The following is a 17,313-nucleotide window of genomic DNA, read 5'->3' on the forward strand; positions in this document are numbered from 1 at the left end:
CAATTAGATTGCAAGATACTTAAGTGTAGAAAAGATACCTTTCCTCAAAGTGCTTAGGGCAGCAGTGGACAGCCCTGGCTTTATAACTTACTAGCTGTGTGGATCAGAATCTGAACTGAAATGCTTGTAGTTTGCTCAGCTGTAGATACCAACCATCACTTCGCTTAACTCTTATAGTCGTGCCAGTAAAAAATAACACATACATACTCAAATCATGACCACAGATAAAAGGTATATCATAAAAGTTCTTGATTTTTAGTATCTAATGAACCACAATAATTCATGCATTCACCCATATTTGTTGAAAACCCACAATGTGCGGCATTCGTACAACAGATCAACTCAGACGGTGCTCAGCAGGCACCTGGATGTCACTGACTCTGAAGGTACCACGGCCATTCTGATGCATTCTTCAGCTGCCTGTGGCCACTCTGTTAAGTTTTCTACCACTTTTTTCTTTCATTCACCTCTTATTTCTCACCTTGAGGTCATTTTAATTGAACTTGACTACTTCTATCAGAAAATACGATAAAAAAGTCAATTACAGGAAATGAAGCTCAGCCAGTAGGTTAGCTAAATTTAAGCAGAGCAGAAAGGGAAGAAGGAAAACTACTTCTAAGAATGAGCCGCCTTTAATTTTCAGGGATTCATATCAGATATAGCACTAATTAGCAGAGACAAGTCATTTGTGTAAGTATTTACATACACAAAAGCATGAACTCCTTCACACAAAAATACAGCACTCTTTCACACAAAATTACAGCTCCTATTGACATTTTTTCAATGAGATAAAGTTAAGGCAGCTAAACAAATGTTTTCTTGCAATTTTGTTAGTGTCTTTTTGTATTCTAGCAAAGGACAAGGAAGCACTCCATCCTAAAAAGCATCTATTTTCAGGAATGAATTTAGAAAGTATTTCAGATGAATAGTTCTAAAGGTTGGGTCCTAATTTCTTAAACTCCAAATTCAGTGTTTTGAGGTCAAGTTTTATTGGTGTTTAATAATGCACATCAGATCATATAAGATATTTAAGGTTTTGCTTTGATAGCCAGAAGTATTTACAAGTACATATTATTCTTCTAACAGTTTTAATAAACCAGATATAAACCTTAACCTCCTCTTCTGTTACTCTCCAAGTTACATGAATAAATAATCAGCAATAAGATCTTAGGTAATTTCCCTAGAGGGCTATTGCTGAAGCAGAAACCAACTTCATCTTCTTTGATGTCTATTAAAAGTCATAAATGGAAATCCCAGGTCACTCTTTGACAAATGCTCTTTCTCCTACTGGCTTTCAATACAGTTAAATAGTCTAAACCTAAGCCAGAATATGAGCATTCACAGAAATCACCTCTGATGTTCTCTCAGATTTAAAAAAAAAAAATGGCTTTACATTTAGCTTCACACATGAATTTTCTAATGAAGAATTTACCTCCTACATCTGAACCAGCAAGCAAAGTAGGCTTTGCCAACCATTTCCACACCCATGTCTTGTTCATCTTTGTACCCTCCCCCTTAGAGTTAGTGTCTAGCACTTAGCCAGTGCTTGGCAGTGCTTAGCTGACCTAAGAAAAGCACAGAAATGTGTTCAAGGTCTAACCTTCAAAAGCATTTCTTCATGTTGGGGGTTATCAGAATCATAGGGTTCTCTGCGCAGTTTTTCCACATCTGCGATAAGGTTTCTGTAGCCAACTATTTGCAGAAGGCAAGCCTGAAGAGAGATTCCCAACCTAAGGTGTTTAAAAACAGAGGAAACACACATGAGGAAAAACAAAACATATATTTTGGCATTACTTCACTTGATGGGTGCACAATAGGACTTTTCCATATTTATATAATATTGAGGAAATTGCTCATACGGGATGTATTTAATCGAAGCCCAGTTTCTCTTTTCTTTTTGTGGACATAGAACCATATTTAGTTTACTCAGAAAAATAAAAGAATGCTACTTTTCCTGCATTGGTCTCACAACTACTTCTTACTTGAGTGGAGGAGGCATAGTTTCTTACTGAAGCTTCAAATGGACAGTTGTAGAACTTGGCTAAAATTTACCTTTTGGCTGGCCTTTTCTTAAACCAAGTTGTAACAATATGGCTTAAAAAACAAGGGCTCTCTTTAATGCCAGTGACTTAAGTAAGATGTAGAAAATATAGGTGATAATGTGTGTGTGAAAGATAGACTGCTCTCAGGGGCACAGTGGAAGGAAAATTTCAGAACAACAGTATTGAAACAAATACAGGAAAACCTATGCTTGAGAGCATCCCTGACAGATGAGGCAATGCCAAGAGAAAGAACTCATTACTTCATAAAATTTCTCATCACATTCTGACTGCTCTATTTGTCTGAATGCTTTTTCCTATGTTGAAACAAAATTTGCTTTCCTGTTACCAAATGGTTCAAATTTTGTTCTCTGAGCAAATTTATTTCCAACTTCCTCTGCCATGACTACTTATTTTAAGATAGTGATTCTTTCTTCTAGTCTGATCTTTAGGCTTAAAAAAAATCCTGGATTCTTTCAGTTCCCTCTCATGGGACATGGGTTTCTCATGTTTTACTCTCTCGCTCAGTCTTCTCTGAATGTGTTCTGTTTGGATAACAGTCCCCTTAAAACGGATCACCAGAACAGAAACAGTCTGTCAGGTATGATACACAGAGGATCACTACTTCCTGTGACCTCAGTTTGTTTTTCTCCCCTACTACATAGCAGATAAAATAGGGTCTTTTCAAGCACTCACATAACAACTTTATCAAGCAGGTGACTAAATAATCACCCAAATCCTTTTTTCATACCAGCTTCTGTCATGTAAATATTCTCCTGTACTTGTGTGATGGCATTTTAAAATCTGAAGGTAGTATCTCACATTTATGTGATCCAGTTATTTCTTTACAGCTCTTCACTTTTGTGGCTCAAAGATACTTAAATGTTGGCAATTTCATATGATTCCACCCAGAGTTACTGTCCAATATGGTCCTACTCCCAATTTACACTAAATTTGAAGATTTTTATTGTGGTGGTTATTATAATCATGGCCATCTTTTTTTTTTGAGGAGAAAATAAGATGTTTAGAGGTTAAGTCTAAAGCTGGGAGTAATAGAGAATTACACATTTTAGGACTGTATACCTACTCCACATATTGAGTGTGGAGATAGCCCAACTACTAAACTTAAACTGAATATTCAGTTAAATGGCCCTGATAATTATCTGTTACCATAGCACCAAAAAACCAAATGAGATACTTAAATTTAGGAAAAGAACAGAGTGGCTCTGGTTACCCAGGGAATCACTGTATGACTGAGAAGAGAATTGATTTTGAGGAAGAGAGCAAGAGAAATAAGAAGCAACAAGAGGGGCCAATTCCATTTTTCCCCCATTTTTACTGTAGTAATTTTTCAAGTGCATAAGCAGCACTTAAAAAAATGTAATTAAAACAAAATGTGGTTAAAAATTATGGCAGCAGCCCAAGTGTCCATCAATAGGTGAATGGACAAAGATGTGATATCTATGTATATCTATATAGATGTATATAGATATATACACATATATACACACACACACACACAATGGAATTTTAGTCATAAAAAAGAATGAAATCTTGTTTTTTGCAACAATGTGGAGGAATCCAGAGAGTATTATGCTAAATGAAGTAAGTCAGTGAGAGAAAGACAGATACCATATGATTTCACTCACATGTGGAATCTAAGAAACAAAACGAACAAAAACAAAGGGGAAAAAAAAGAAACAAACCAAGACACAGACTTTCAACTACAGAGAACACACTACTGGTCACCAGAAGGGAAGTGAGTAGGGGAATGGGGGACACAGGTATTGGGGATGAAGGAGGGCATGTGCTGTGATGAGCGCCAGGTAATGTAAGGAAGTGTTGAATCAGTATATGGTGCATCCGAACTAGTATAACATTGTATGTGAACTAAGCTGGTTAACGGTAGTAATGGGTTGATAAATTATAAAATATTTCCCCTAGCCTTCTCTTTTTCCTGATTTTTTTCCAGAAAATTATTTAATTTTTAAAAATTACATTTTGTCATGTCAGTCTAGAAAACACTGAAATCCATATTGAGATGTAGAAACACAGTCTACTGCCTATAAAGGTTTTTTCTGCCCTAAAGGAAATCAAAAGAATAGATGGCAAAGAAATGCTTCTGAATGAAACATAAAACTTTCATGGAAGAGACAAAAAAGATTTACTATTAAATCTAATCCAATCTCCAAATACGATTGTGAGTCTAATATATCCCTCATGCCCAACTGCAGTCTTAAATTTTTGGTTCAACTTAATTTAAAATGAATTGCCTTATATCTTCCCAAAGAAATAAAGTATATGTCAGAGGTTTCAAAAAGACATTTACTGTATAATTAAATCACCCTTAATGACTGAATAAGGAAAAGACAGCTAATTAGCTGAAGTGTCTGCAGAAGAATGCTATGGAGACCATGCAGAAATGGAGTTTTGTGATGAGCCCCAATTAGCTAGTACCCAGAATTCCTCCAAGAGACAGACCTATACAAAGTGCACTCTGAAAGGCCCTTCAACGACAGCTCCCTGTCTTTGGCAATTAAAAGCCTTTCTCAGAGATAACATGAAGTTCTCGCCTATGCACTTTAAAAGACAGTTTGATTGTTACCTACCTAAACTGTCTCTAAATATATCTGCCTACGGGATCTATTCCACCCAACATCCTTAGCCCAAAATTTTACTGAAAAACTCCTGCACCCAATGGAAAATATAAAGCTAATTTTAAACGTCATGTACATTGCCAAATGAATTTTAATATTTCCAAGATGAGATGACTAAATTACAAAGTTCTGAAGTCTTCAAATAAAAACCATCTCTCCCTCCCACACATGCCAGTCTTCTTGACAAGCAAGTAGGAACAGTCTCCGAGATTATCTGCCCGTCAAAAACTGAAGGGATATGTTTGAAGGAGCAGAATCAGCTTAGGCACATTTACAACGTGAACATTTACTGTTCGTGTAAAGCAGACCTCACACGGAGCAACCGTTGCTAAATGGGCTCCCTCGATTTCATCTTCTGATATCAGGGCATCCATCAGATTTCTTACTGTGGCTCAGAAGCATAAACATAAATGGTAACAACTAGAGAGCGGCTGCTCTTTACAAATCTGAAAAAGGCTCCTTTTTGTTTTATTCTTCACCTGAAAACCAAATACCCTGCAGATGACTGTAACAGGGAGAGCTCAGCATTATGGAGACACCAAGTACATGCCATGTGTTCTATGTTTACAACAGCATAAATGCATTCTTACTGTGGATTTATGTCGGGGTTAATTTTTTTCAGCTCCATGATGTCCTCTATAGTTTTCTCAATGGCGTCAGGGTGAACACTCACTGAAGTCTGCAGCAGCTGGAAGACACGATTCAGTCAGTTCCCCTGTCAAGAGCATCAGTGGCTTGAGGGGGTCTTAGATGGGGCTTCAAGTATTTGCTTAGAGCTTCTAAATGAGACTAAACTACAGCTAAACTAAAAACAAAAATTGGTTTCGTATTTGAATTCTAATAAATTAGACATTTTCACAATAGGGGAGGTAGTGCAGTTTTCCTGATTAAGGTAATTAATGTAAAACAGAAATACATAAGTTTGGTTTTTTTTAACTGTTTTCATCTTTTTCAAGCTATTTATATTGAAATATTTTATTTTTCTTATCCGATATACATGGTTTCTTTGTTAATGGGCAGTATGCCTATGACTAAGTGAAGTACATGGAGGATATAGTCTTAAGGTTGCCAAAATTATAATATTCAAGAATCTTGAAAAAAGACCCCAGATTTTCTCTCTTATGTGGATGCTTAACTATTAAACGAGCTAGCACGGTGGCTTCTCTGATTTTTTTGGGAGATCTTGAGTATAAAGTTCAATGATTTGGATATTAAAGAAATGCCAGAGAGTTAACATTGCTCTTATTTTCAAGGACTATTCATTCTGTGATTTGGAAAGTATAAAAAAGGATTAATTCAACAACGAAGTCATAAGTCATAAGCATCATAAATCTGCCTAGAAATTCACATACAGTAGCTGCTCTCATGTCCAAAGTAGAGTGGGTTGCGATGGGCAAACCACTCTTTCTTCTCAGCTTGCACAGCCATTGGTATATTTTTCTTCCTTAAAATGTTTATTTTTTGACAGTGGAGATAAGCCTCCAAGTGAAAAGTTGCTGTAAAATACAGAAATAATTTTACTTACTTTACTTTTTGAATCCCTCAGTGATGTTTCTGTAAAATTAAAAACAATTTTAAAAAGTCATTCAAAAATTTTCCTCTACAAGTGGTTTAAAATTACTATACACAGATAGAACACACTATGTCCACAATCCCACCAAGCTTACATTTTGCTTACTTCTTTATTTCATGCTTACCAATTTTCATGGTTCTGGAAGCCCCAGGCTTGGTATTGTAACAGATCCGTTGCAATTCACATCTTCCAGTCAGCTTCCTCATTACAAATTTTAGGCAGCGCCACAAAAATTTACAGTAAAAATACAGGCACACCTGGAACAACATTCTGTCAAAGACAAAAGACAGCACCCTTCCACTAGAAGTCTGGAAGAGAACAGAAAGCAGCCACCACCAGCAGGAAAAGCCCGAAAGAAAATCAGCCATTAGACTTCTGGATTTACAAGCATATTTCATTTTTCTAATCCCATGTTATTGGTGAATAATAACATGGTGAATCTACAAAACCCATTATTGGGAGGGAAGCCCAAGGTCTGTGAAGATGCCCCAATGCTGCCAGCAACTCCGGAATGCTCTGTTCTAGTATATTTGATATTCCAAAAACTGAGGTCACGTGAGGCTCAGCCAAGAATCCTTTCTTTTCGTACCTTTGCCTAAAAACATTTTAAAAATAAATCAGTACCTTGAAGACAGTATCCTTGTATTTTAGAAGGTCTGTCCCTTAGTCTTGGGGAAGAACGTGCTGTGGCCACTCTCGTCTTCTGCCTCTGTAGACAGCCTCTCAGCTAGCCTTGGTCCATTTCCAGGCCCTCCTTAGTGTTTTGCAGGGGAGTGGGGCACTATTTTTATTCTTCCCTTGCTCTCATTCTTTCCCTCCTTCTCTCTGCTTTCCTTTAGGCACTGTTGTCCCTGTAGAGGACTTGCTTGTGTAGCAGCTGTCTTCTCTGCTGCCCAGTCCCTCCACTTCTTGGACTTGCCAGAAGGCCTCCTCATCAGTTCATTGAACAAATGGATTGACTTTAAGTTTTCCAACATTCTCTGATTTAACCTTCCCCAAACTACACCTCTTGACAAGTTTGTTCTTGGCTCCTGCTAACAAAGTTTTCCTTGTAGCACTCTCTATCTCACTCCAGTAATTCCTCAACAAACTATGAAATGTATAGTCGCCAATCATGTACTTACAACATCTTTGGCACTGACTTTTATTTTTAATATGTGAGTGTCTTCTACTTCACAGTACTGCTTAGAGTCTCAGAATGACTCAAGCTACACCAGTAAAGAGGACTTCTCATCCAGGAACTTATATTCAACCCATCTTCTCTTCCTACTATGGATTCCTAAGAGGCAGAATTCTTTATATAACTTCTTATTGGTGTCATTTCTAAAAGAGGTTTCTTTTTCACAAATGTTCACTAATTCCCTCCAACTCTAACGTAAGGTGATCCAGGGTCACTCAGATTAATGAGAGTAGTTAACTAATAGCCTTAGTGATGTGATCCATCTGTGAATATGAACCAACACTTGGACTGTGTTCCTTTGCTTAATTGCTCTGGCCCTAATATCTTGGATAGCCTGTGTTAAAAATAAAAATTCTAATAGGCTTATTTGTATAAGGGCATGGGATCTATATGATATAAATGCAAAGGGAATGGAGGAAACAGTAAGTAACCAAACTGCTACACTAAGATAACAGAATGGAATCCTTTGTAGGCAACAAAATTATGTTCTAGAAGATCTAATAATATGAGAAAATGTCATAATATGCTTAACAAATAGAAAAAAAATAGAAAAAAACACATATGAAATGATCTCTTTTTCTTTTAAAAAAAAAAAAATCTAATGGCGGGGCACCTGGGTGGCTCAGTTGGTTTAATATCTGACTCTTGATTTCAGCTCCGGTCATAATCTCAGGGTCTTGAGAATGAGCCCTGCGCCAGGCTCCGTGCTGGACATGGGGTCTGCTTAAGATTCTCTCTCCTTCTCCCTCTGTCCCTCCCCACCTCTCTCTTGAAAGAAAAAAAAATTGTGAGGTATGAACAAGGAGAAAAAGATGCAGGATATGCAACAAAAATGTTAATAGTGGTATTTCTAGGTAGAGGAATTACAAGCACTTTTAATTTTCATTTTTGGCTAAGTATATTTTCCTTTTTGTATAATAAGTACATTTTATTTTATTTAAGAAAAAAGGTTATAACAATTAAAATGTATAAAAATGATCACCAAAAACCATTACAAAAGTGCATATAAAATATCTATGTGAAGTCAGATTCTGTTGAAAGATAAAAAATGGATTTACTATCTCATAAAGTCTGAAATTCAACTACTTTAGTCAAATACATCCTAAAATGTATTAGGAGGTTATCAGGTTCCTTCCCCCCCCAAAAAAAGTAACCTAAAAATAAATTTGGAGGAACACTTTTTTTTTTTAAGATTTTATTTATTTATTTGAGAGAGAGAATGTGTGCACAAGTAGGGAGAGGGGCAGAGGGAGAAGCAGTCACCCACTGAGCAAGGAGCCCAATGTGGGAATTGATCCCAGGAGGACTTGATCCCTGGGTTCATTACCTGAGTTGAAGGCAGACACTTAAGCAGCTGAGCCACCCAGGGGCCCCAGAAGAACATTTTAGTTAGGTGAGTGAGAAAGTTTACTAAACTTCAGCTTTCTCTCTTGGAAAAAAATTTGTTTTTCCATCTAGTAGATAGCTATGCCAGAAGAAAAGATTGAGCAATATCTTTGTTAACTGGTCACCAGCCAAGTGGTAATGATAGTACAGGTTAGCTTTATGCCTGTTACTAAGTTGAGGGTAAAAGCTTTCCATGATCTGTCCTTATGGTGCCTGTGTAGTTTGCTTAGCACAGGGGCCACCTCCACAGACGAAGCCTCTTCAGTTCATGTGTCAGGACTCTCAGGACAATCAGGTTCTTGTAGTACCAAATCTTCCTAGACCGAAGGGTTCTGATTATTGTTTAAGGAGTATCTTTGTATTTACTCTACTTAAGTACAAACCAGCAGACCATTTTACAGCTTAAAGTAAACTAGAAAGTTTCCCCCCATGCAGCTTCTCCATCAGATAGATCCATAAAAAGATGTGGCTTGAGGCCTAGAAGTGTCCTCCTAGGGCCAGGAGATGTCCAGGTGTACCGTGACTTCTAGCCCGTCTATAATTTCTCCCACTGGCCTCTTTGCACATGAGAAGAAAAATGCCTGGGGAGCTGTTTTACATTAAGACAGCCTTACATAAAAGGAGAGAAAAGAGAGAAAAGACATCAAGTTCTGTTTGCTTTTCTCTTTTCTTTTTTTCCACTTTCCTGAGGATGTTCCTGTTGTCAAAGACAGGGAGACCTAGTGGAAATGTACAGTGAGGGGTTCGAGATGCTGCATCATCCCTCTGGGCTCATCTCTGAAGTGTACGGCATCCCTCTCACACTGTCACAGAAACACTGCCACAAACTGTGTGCAGGAAATGCCCATTCACTTGCAGAGTGACATTATGTACTGCTTCTTTATTCTTTTGTAATTTCTGGGCCAGTTGTCCTGATAATATTAGTTATTAAGGATATTATTTTAATATTTTTCCTAATGGGCCAAAATACCCACAAATATTTCACTAAAATGCCAGCTCGCTATGCTAGACATTATGTTTTCTTGCTTTGCTGGGTACTTCGTGTTTTTTCAAGCCAGAGCATCAGATCAAACAATGTTTTGACAGATATAATTTATTTTTGCATTTAGATCATAAATCTAAGGCATGGTCAGAGATGGAAACACCAGTGTTGCCCTTTACTTTGGAAGCCTTGTTTTGATGATGAAAGGGCCAGATCAGCAAAGCCGCCTCATGAGCGGCTCAGTATGGCTGTTCTTCACCATAAAGTGTTGCCAGGGGCTAACTTTTTAAGTTTTTGAATGTGTTTAAGTCCCTAAGTTGTAAAGTTTATGAAAAAAAGTTGAAGGTCCAGAGGAGAATAAACATGATTAAATGTTTTGGGAGAAATTTGGGAGAATATTTTGTCATGTTTACCCTGAAAAGGAAGAAATTAAGAAATGGACCATGAAATGTTCTTAAGTTGATTAGTGGTTGGTTTGGAAGGAAGGAAGGAAGGTAGGTTGGTAGAAAGGAAGGAAGGAAGGTCCTCTTCTTAGAGTAAGAATTATAGCCACGCCCTCTCTACCATCTGAATTCTATTAAGGGGTTTTATAATTCTGCTTGGTCTGTCTTCCTGGCCTAAATCACCAAAACAAGAGGCTTACTTTTAATTAGGGGAATCTTTTGCTTTTTTCCTTTATAACATTAGACTTATTTTCTTAGTTCTGATGGAAGATTGTCAACTCATTACTGAAAAGATCTACATTTGGTAGGAACAACAGTAACATTCTCAAGAGTACTAGGAGAAAACAGTGATCACTATCCCATGTTTAATAATTCCATGCGTAGACAGCAAGTTTTGTTTGTTTCTCTTTCTTTTTTTTAATCACAGTATTTTGATAGTGTTCCAGAAGGACTTATTGTGGCTTCCTAACACAATGTCTTGCACAAGCACTGAGAGAAACTGATTTAATAATTAGAACTACTTACGCATGTTTTATTTCCAACATTTTCTATTACAACTGTTTATTAATATGCTGCTGAGTAAGGTTTATGGTAGAGTTCATAGCAGTGTTTTTCCACAAAGCAGTTATGATCACTTCTATTATTTAACATTCATTCTCTGGCTTGAACCAGAATAGCCATCCAGTGTTAATTATTCAAAATGGATCATATCTCTAACACCAAATAAAAGCGAGCTCCTGTCTTGTGGTGCTTTGTTAGAGGAATCCACACAGCAGGGATGGGGCCTCTGAAATGGGAGAATCACCCAGAACCATGCAGCCCCCTGCCTGCGGGGTGGGGGGGGGGGTACCTGTAGTGCAACACTACTCCAGCATCTTAAATTTGTTACTGACGTCTTCGTTTGGAATAATAAGAGAAAAGTGGCTTATTTTGAATAGTTTCAGTGAGTTTGCTAATGAAACTTAGTTCTTGCTTGAAGAAATCCTGTAATAAATAAGAAGTACACTACTGGTGAGGAAGGATACATACAAAATAATCACAGTTCTTGGTTCAAACCAAAGTTTCCTAACAGAAACATTTTCCATCTAAGTGGCCATGAAGAACAAAAAACTGGTCAACGTTTCCAGCATTTCATGCATTTTCTGAAATGATATTTAAAAAATTTTAGTTGTTCTATTGGGAGTTACTAATTAGAGGCACTTGTAATCAGTTGGGAATTAACTTGTCATTAGGGGTTTGGCCTTGTAAATGGGCCCCTCTGTAGAATGAGCTAGCTACTACTAAGATAGACTGGATAGGACCTGATGCATGAACTAATACTATGATATCACAAAGAACCATTTGTGCGCCTCTGGAAGGACAAGAGTGTTTCCCCCCACCGAGCCATGGTGAGGCCCTGCCCTGTGCCCTGGGCATGAAGATCGCACTGCCTTTGAAAAGTAGTGATATAAATTTATCATGGATTGACACCATTCCACATTCTATTGCTGGAGTAAAGGGCACTGTTTTTACATTCTAGGGAAATTTTATTTGAGGGCTTAGAGAGCAATAGCTGACAGAGGGATAACTAAAACAATAAATAAATTCATGGTTTATTCTTTTCATTTCAAAGGAAAGGAGGCACAGGCTTATTTTGATTTATTGATGATTCCCTACTCTACTAAAAAGATGATGCTTAAGTACATACATTTTACAAGATTTGTTTTTAAAATTCAGATATTTTGTTTTACTAGTTGGAGAATACTTTCATTGACTTATTTATAAGGGAATCAGCAAACACATTTTACTTTGACATTTGAAAAATATTTTTAAAAAAGAAACAAAAAAAGAAGTATTTAGGGCGCCTGGGTGGCTCAGTGGGTTAAAGCCTCTGCCTTCAGCTCGGGTCATGATCCCGGGGTCCTGGGATCGAGTCCCGCATCGGGCTCTCTGCTCGGCAGGGAGCCTGCTTCCTTCTCTCTCTCTCTGCCTGCCTCTCTGCCTACTTGTGATCTCTCTGTCAAATAAATAAAAAAAAAAAAAAATCTAAAAAAAAAAAAAAAGAAGTATTTAAACATAATCTCAAATACAAAGTTTTATTGCAAATAAAAATATTTTTAAAAGAACCCAAATTAACCAAATCTATAAATAAAATCATAATCCACAGTGGGCCTCAAAATCTTCTAGAGGGGATAAGGAGTGGGCCTGTTACTGTTAGAGATTCATTTCATGGAGAATGTTCTCAGTATTATGAATATTTTAATTTCTGTTGAGTAAAAGACCTGGAGTAGCTGAAGGAAGGAGATTTGAAATGAATTGGGGAGAAAAATGAAAATTGATGATTGACATGTAATTTACTTATTCCTTCACTAAACTGAATGAGTACAAAATGAGAAGTTGTGTAGTACAGAATGGGGTGGGGGGGGGGGGTTATGGCAGAGGGAAGAGGTAGATCAGAGCCAAAAACTTAGTGTCACTGCAAATCCCATGCCACCCTTGTCCACAAAGAATTTACAGTCTAGTAAAAAAAATGATGGTAAAAACAAAAACAGTGTGATAATTCTATAAAAGAAATGGCCCAGAGTGTTAGAGAGATAGAGGAGAGAAAGTACCTTCCTCTGAGATTGGACAGGAAAGCCAGCCTCCACGACCTGATTTTCTTAACAAGGAGGCAGAAACAACATGGAAAATCAGCATGCCTTCCTCCCTTCATACAATAGTTCAGAATGAAATTCAAACCAATACTTATTGAGGGTCCCTGGCTTTCATTTATCCTGCTCATGCTCTGGAGGAAGAACTTCCTGAACAGTGAAGTGACTGGGAAGTCGGCCTTGAAAAGCTGAGGGAAAGCAAAGGGGCGGGAGGGCAGCTGCTGACAGTGGCGCTCTAACAGAACTAGATGGTGAGGCCAACCACAGGAAAGTGCCCAGGAAACTTTTCAGGTTAACATATTTCAGCAAGGATACGGAAACAGTTTGTTGTTTTCTTTTAATGCAGGGAACAAAATAATTTAAAATATATGTATGTGTAGATATACACAGGTGTTCATGTGTGCACGTGCATGTATATAAATACACATGTGATCTACATGCATGCATGCGTGTGTGTGTCGTAAGAAAGAGAAAACTCTGGTAAAAGTACCGGTCTCCAGGGAGAGAGGTATTTGGATGCTCAGGCCCTAAACCTTCCTCCTTTCAGGACTCTGCTTCTCTATCTCCTAAGCTCAGTCATCATCTCTCAAGCAGTGTTAAACAAATTCTGGAACAACTACATGCATGACTCTACACATCATCTGCCCTTTAAAAGCAGTGGATGGGGCACCTGGGTGGCTCAGTAGGTTGGGCAACTGCCTTCGGCTTGGGTCGTGATCCTGGAGTCTGACCTCTCTCCTCTCATGCTCTCTCTCTCAAATAAAAAAAAAAAAAAAAATCTTTAAAAGCAGTGGACGTTGGTTGGTGCTGAGTGGAAATACTGCCTGATTAAATAGGGAAGTGTCTGGAAGCCTGACTTCCATTCTGGCCATTTGCCACCATGAGCTGTGTGACTTTGGACACAGCTACTTTGCTTCTCTGGGTCTGTTTCATATAAATGATTGATGTCAAATAATATTTATGAAATATATGTCTTGAGTTGGAAGAGAAGGATTTGTATCAGAACATGGAACTGACTGGGATGTGCTAGTTCTGTTCTTCTTGGTGCTGGCATTTGGGAAGTCACAGCAGGTTTTTACCAGATTGGCTCTTAGTCCCAAATACAAATTAATTACAAAATCTTCTCATCTCTACTAGACACAGTGTTGTAGCTATTCAGCTTAGTAGAAGACTAATAGAAACAAATGCTACTATTTCTCCTAAAATGGCTGGTTGTGAGGCTGCTCAAGTTTTTCTAAATGAAGACTTTGAAGAGGAAACCCAGTAATATGAATCTTGCCCCAAACTTTACCACTAGCATCTCCCCCTTTTCAAAAGGAGACCCTGACCTCTAAGCTTCACCTAACACTAAAACCTTCTGCAACTAAAAGACACCATGTTTACATTCAGGATGGATTAAAAAAATACCAATTTTTCGTGAATGTGTGAGTAAATAGATGGGTTAATTACCATGGCAACCACAATCATGTCAGATCAGTATTTTGCTGGCAGATGTCCTAGTGATTTTTCAAATATTGTCCTTTTACACAGCTAAGACAAACAGGCTGAGAAATATTCTGTATAATAAAACAAAGCTAATTCCTATAAATGGTTTAACAGTGACCTCCTGAGAACTTTCTGTAATTCTAAAACCAGTAGCCCCACCAAAACACAGTAACTCCCCCACAAACTGATCTAGGTGTTCCACACACAGTGATGCAACCAATATCAGTGAGGAAAAGAAAATCTTAAATGGCAGCCACTAAAAGAATGAAATCATTTCCTAAAGGAAGTGAGATGACTAATTATTTGCTTAGAGAAAACAGCCACAGCAAGGGGCAAGAATGTGTAATAGAGGTAGGCTATCCTGAGAAAAAGAAACTCAATATTCTGGAAAGTATGTTATTATTTTCTAACTTTTGGGACCAGAATAACTCTATTTTATATTTTAATATGTAAAATTTCTCTGGGAATTTCATTAATAGATTGTGAATGGCCATCAAATACCCTTAAAAATAATTATAATTATAGTTCCAGTCAGATGGCTTTCAGAACAATACAATATCACCATAGAATACACCAGCATATATGTTACTCTACACAGCACAATCTTGAGGGAACCAACAATTCATGCAGAGTTCAGAGGCATCAAGGAGGCAGGAAGAGCAAAAGCTTAGAATATGAATATATATGTGTGTGTGTGTGTGTGTGTGTGTGTGTGTGTGTGTGTGTGAGAAATATATACATTTTTACCATAAATGCATAAAATATATACATATGCATAAAATTTATACATTTTTTTTTACCAAAAAGGAATGTTTGAAAATGCCCATATGAATGGCCAGCCAACCAAAATCTAAATTAAAGAATATTTAAAATTACTTTTTCCAGGAAAATGATTCTACACAAATTATACTGATTCCTTGACTACTTAGCTGATTCCTTAAACCTCGACCTTAAGGCTTTAGAAGACACATGGCATCCAGGTTGTCCAAAGTACACCTGCCCCATGCTTTCGTGCCTGTGCTCTCTTAAGATCTCTGGTAATCTCCTACTGGTAAGTGTTCTCTTAACATCAGTATTCAGATAGGGCAGCAGAGGAAACTTGTGACCAAATTATTCTTAGCCAAAATACAGTGCTATTTTATGCAATTCTAAGAGATCTGGTTATAGGATTACAAATAGTGAACAAAACTATTTTTCTAACTCAGAAAGAACTTTCTCCATTTTAGAGGGCTCAGCCAGGGAACCATAAGTACTTACCTCAGGAAGTGCTTCATTGTGCCTGCTTTGATTATCTAGGTGTTGTCCAAACTATCCTCAAGTAATTGCTTCCAAATTTGCCTTTGTCAGAGTAAGTGTAAGCTGTGGGAAGAAATTTAATATATTTACTATTAATAGGGCTAGGCATCCCAAACCCAAGATGACTGCTTACCTTAGTAAGCAGATAACATGCTCTGCACCCAGAACATGATCAACTGGACTGTTCACATAGCATTGCAGTCCGGTGGATGGAGATTACAGCCAAAGGCTTTCACTTTATCATTGCATAATTAGTCTCTCATTGTAAGTCCCTTGCTGGAGAAAAAATTCATTTCATAAGCAATCTCTTTAGTAGTAAGGGTTTTCTCTGTTTAGCATATTATTCCTATATTTTGAAGAATAGTATTTTTAAGAAAAATAGAAATGAAGAATCTTGAAATTAACTATTCTAATTTCTAGATATCTGGTGGTCTTAAATCTGGCAGCCTCAACTTTCCAGAAGTACAACTCAAAAATAACTAAAAGCAACTGGTAATGTCTTTAAGCTAAAAATTAGATGTGAAAGAGCCAAGTACTCCAAATGTATGAATGTTATGTCCCCACCCCCCTCCCCTTTTGGCACTTTGAACAAAACAGTAACATTTTCTATTTGCCTAGCACTTTCCAGTTTATAGTTGGCTTTTGCAAAGTCTATGGGCTATTGGTCTTCTTCCTCCTGACATGGAGGTTGCCAGAAGCTGCCTACAAAGCAGCAGGTTGGGACAAGATGGAAAGCTACAGGGGCACCTGAGTGGCTCAGTGGGTTAAAGCCTCTGCCTTCGGCTCAGGTCATGTTCCCAGGGTCCTGGGATCGAGCCCCGCATCAGGCTCTCTGCTCAGCAGAGAGCCTGCTTCCCTTCCTCTCTCTCCCTATTTGTGATCTGTCAAATAAATAAATAAAATCTTTAAAAAAAAAAAAAAGAAAGCTACAGACTAGAGAAAAGGGAGTGACTGGAGGTGACTGAGAGATGAGAGGCGACGGAGAGAAGAGATGGAACCCCAGTATGTAGTAGTGAGGCAAGGAGCTGAGGGTGCAAACACATGGCTCGGGGTACAGACACCACTACCAACCAGCACAGTCCAGGAGGGGGGCAGCTTAGCCCACATAAAGGCCAGGTTTTTCCTTTAATAAATATGCTTCTGTAACTGTTCCACGAATGCTTGAAAAAGAGTATCTACACCTCAATTTAGGATTGTGGTTGCTTCTGGGAGGCAAGGGAAGGGGTCAGGACTGGGGAAAAGGCCATTGGGGAAAATTGGCCTTCGACTTCATGTTTTACTTTTTACATATATCTGAAACAAAACAAAGGGAAAAAACATCTGCTTATTTTGGGTGGTGGGAAGATATATTAGTCTTTGTGCTTTTGTGGATTTTAAAAATGAATCATGTTTTGTATTAAAAAAGTGTTAGTACCTACCCAGAGCCCAGACTGTGGTTTTGAATACAGTTTACAATGAAGGGAACCGGGACTCCTTGAAGAAATGGCTGATTCTAGGTCTAGGCCTGGGAATACACAAGGTGGGCCTGAAGTGTCTTGTGCCAGAAAGAGGGAGTGCTTGAAAGACAATCAGCGATGTGTCAAATAAACCCAGGAGCCAACTGAAAAAGTTCTTGATGGGGGCGCCTGGGTGGCTCAGTGGG

At 38.0% G+C, this 17,313-nt stretch overlaps 1 protein-coding gene across 2 annotated transcripts in view; it reads right to left on the reverse strand.

The window, feature by feature from the left end:
- LOC111153879 (ELMO domain containing 1) overlaps positions 1-15,649 on the reverse strand; it is a 39,979-nt gene extending 24,330 nt beyond the window's left edge. For both annotated transcript variants that reach the window (XM_022513155.1, XM_022513157.1), the window contains exons 1-5: positions 15,633-15,649; positions 6,394-6,539; positions 6,222-6,250; positions 5,287-5,384; positions 1,601-1,730 (exon numbers count right to left, since the gene is read on the reverse strand). In XM_022513155.1, coding sequence (XP_022368863.1) covers positions 1,601-1,730; positions 5,287-5,384; positions 6,222-6,250; positions 6,394-6,539; positions 15,633-15,649 — 420 coding nt within the window. The remainder of the gene's footprint in view (positions 1-1,600; positions 1,731-5,286; positions 5,385-6,221; positions 6,251-6,393; positions 6,540-15,632) is intronic.
- Between the last annotated feature and the right edge of the window lie 1,664 nt (positions 15,650-17,313).

Source organism: Enhydra lutris, unplaced genomic scaffold (assembly GCF_002288905.1).
Source record: "Enhydra lutris kenyoni isolate GAN:26980312 unplaced genomic scaffold, ASM228890v2 scaffoldscaffold34, whole genome shotgun sequence".
Lineage (NCBI taxonomy): Eukaryota > Metazoa > Chordata > Mammalia > Carnivora > Mustelidae > Enhydra > Enhydra lutris.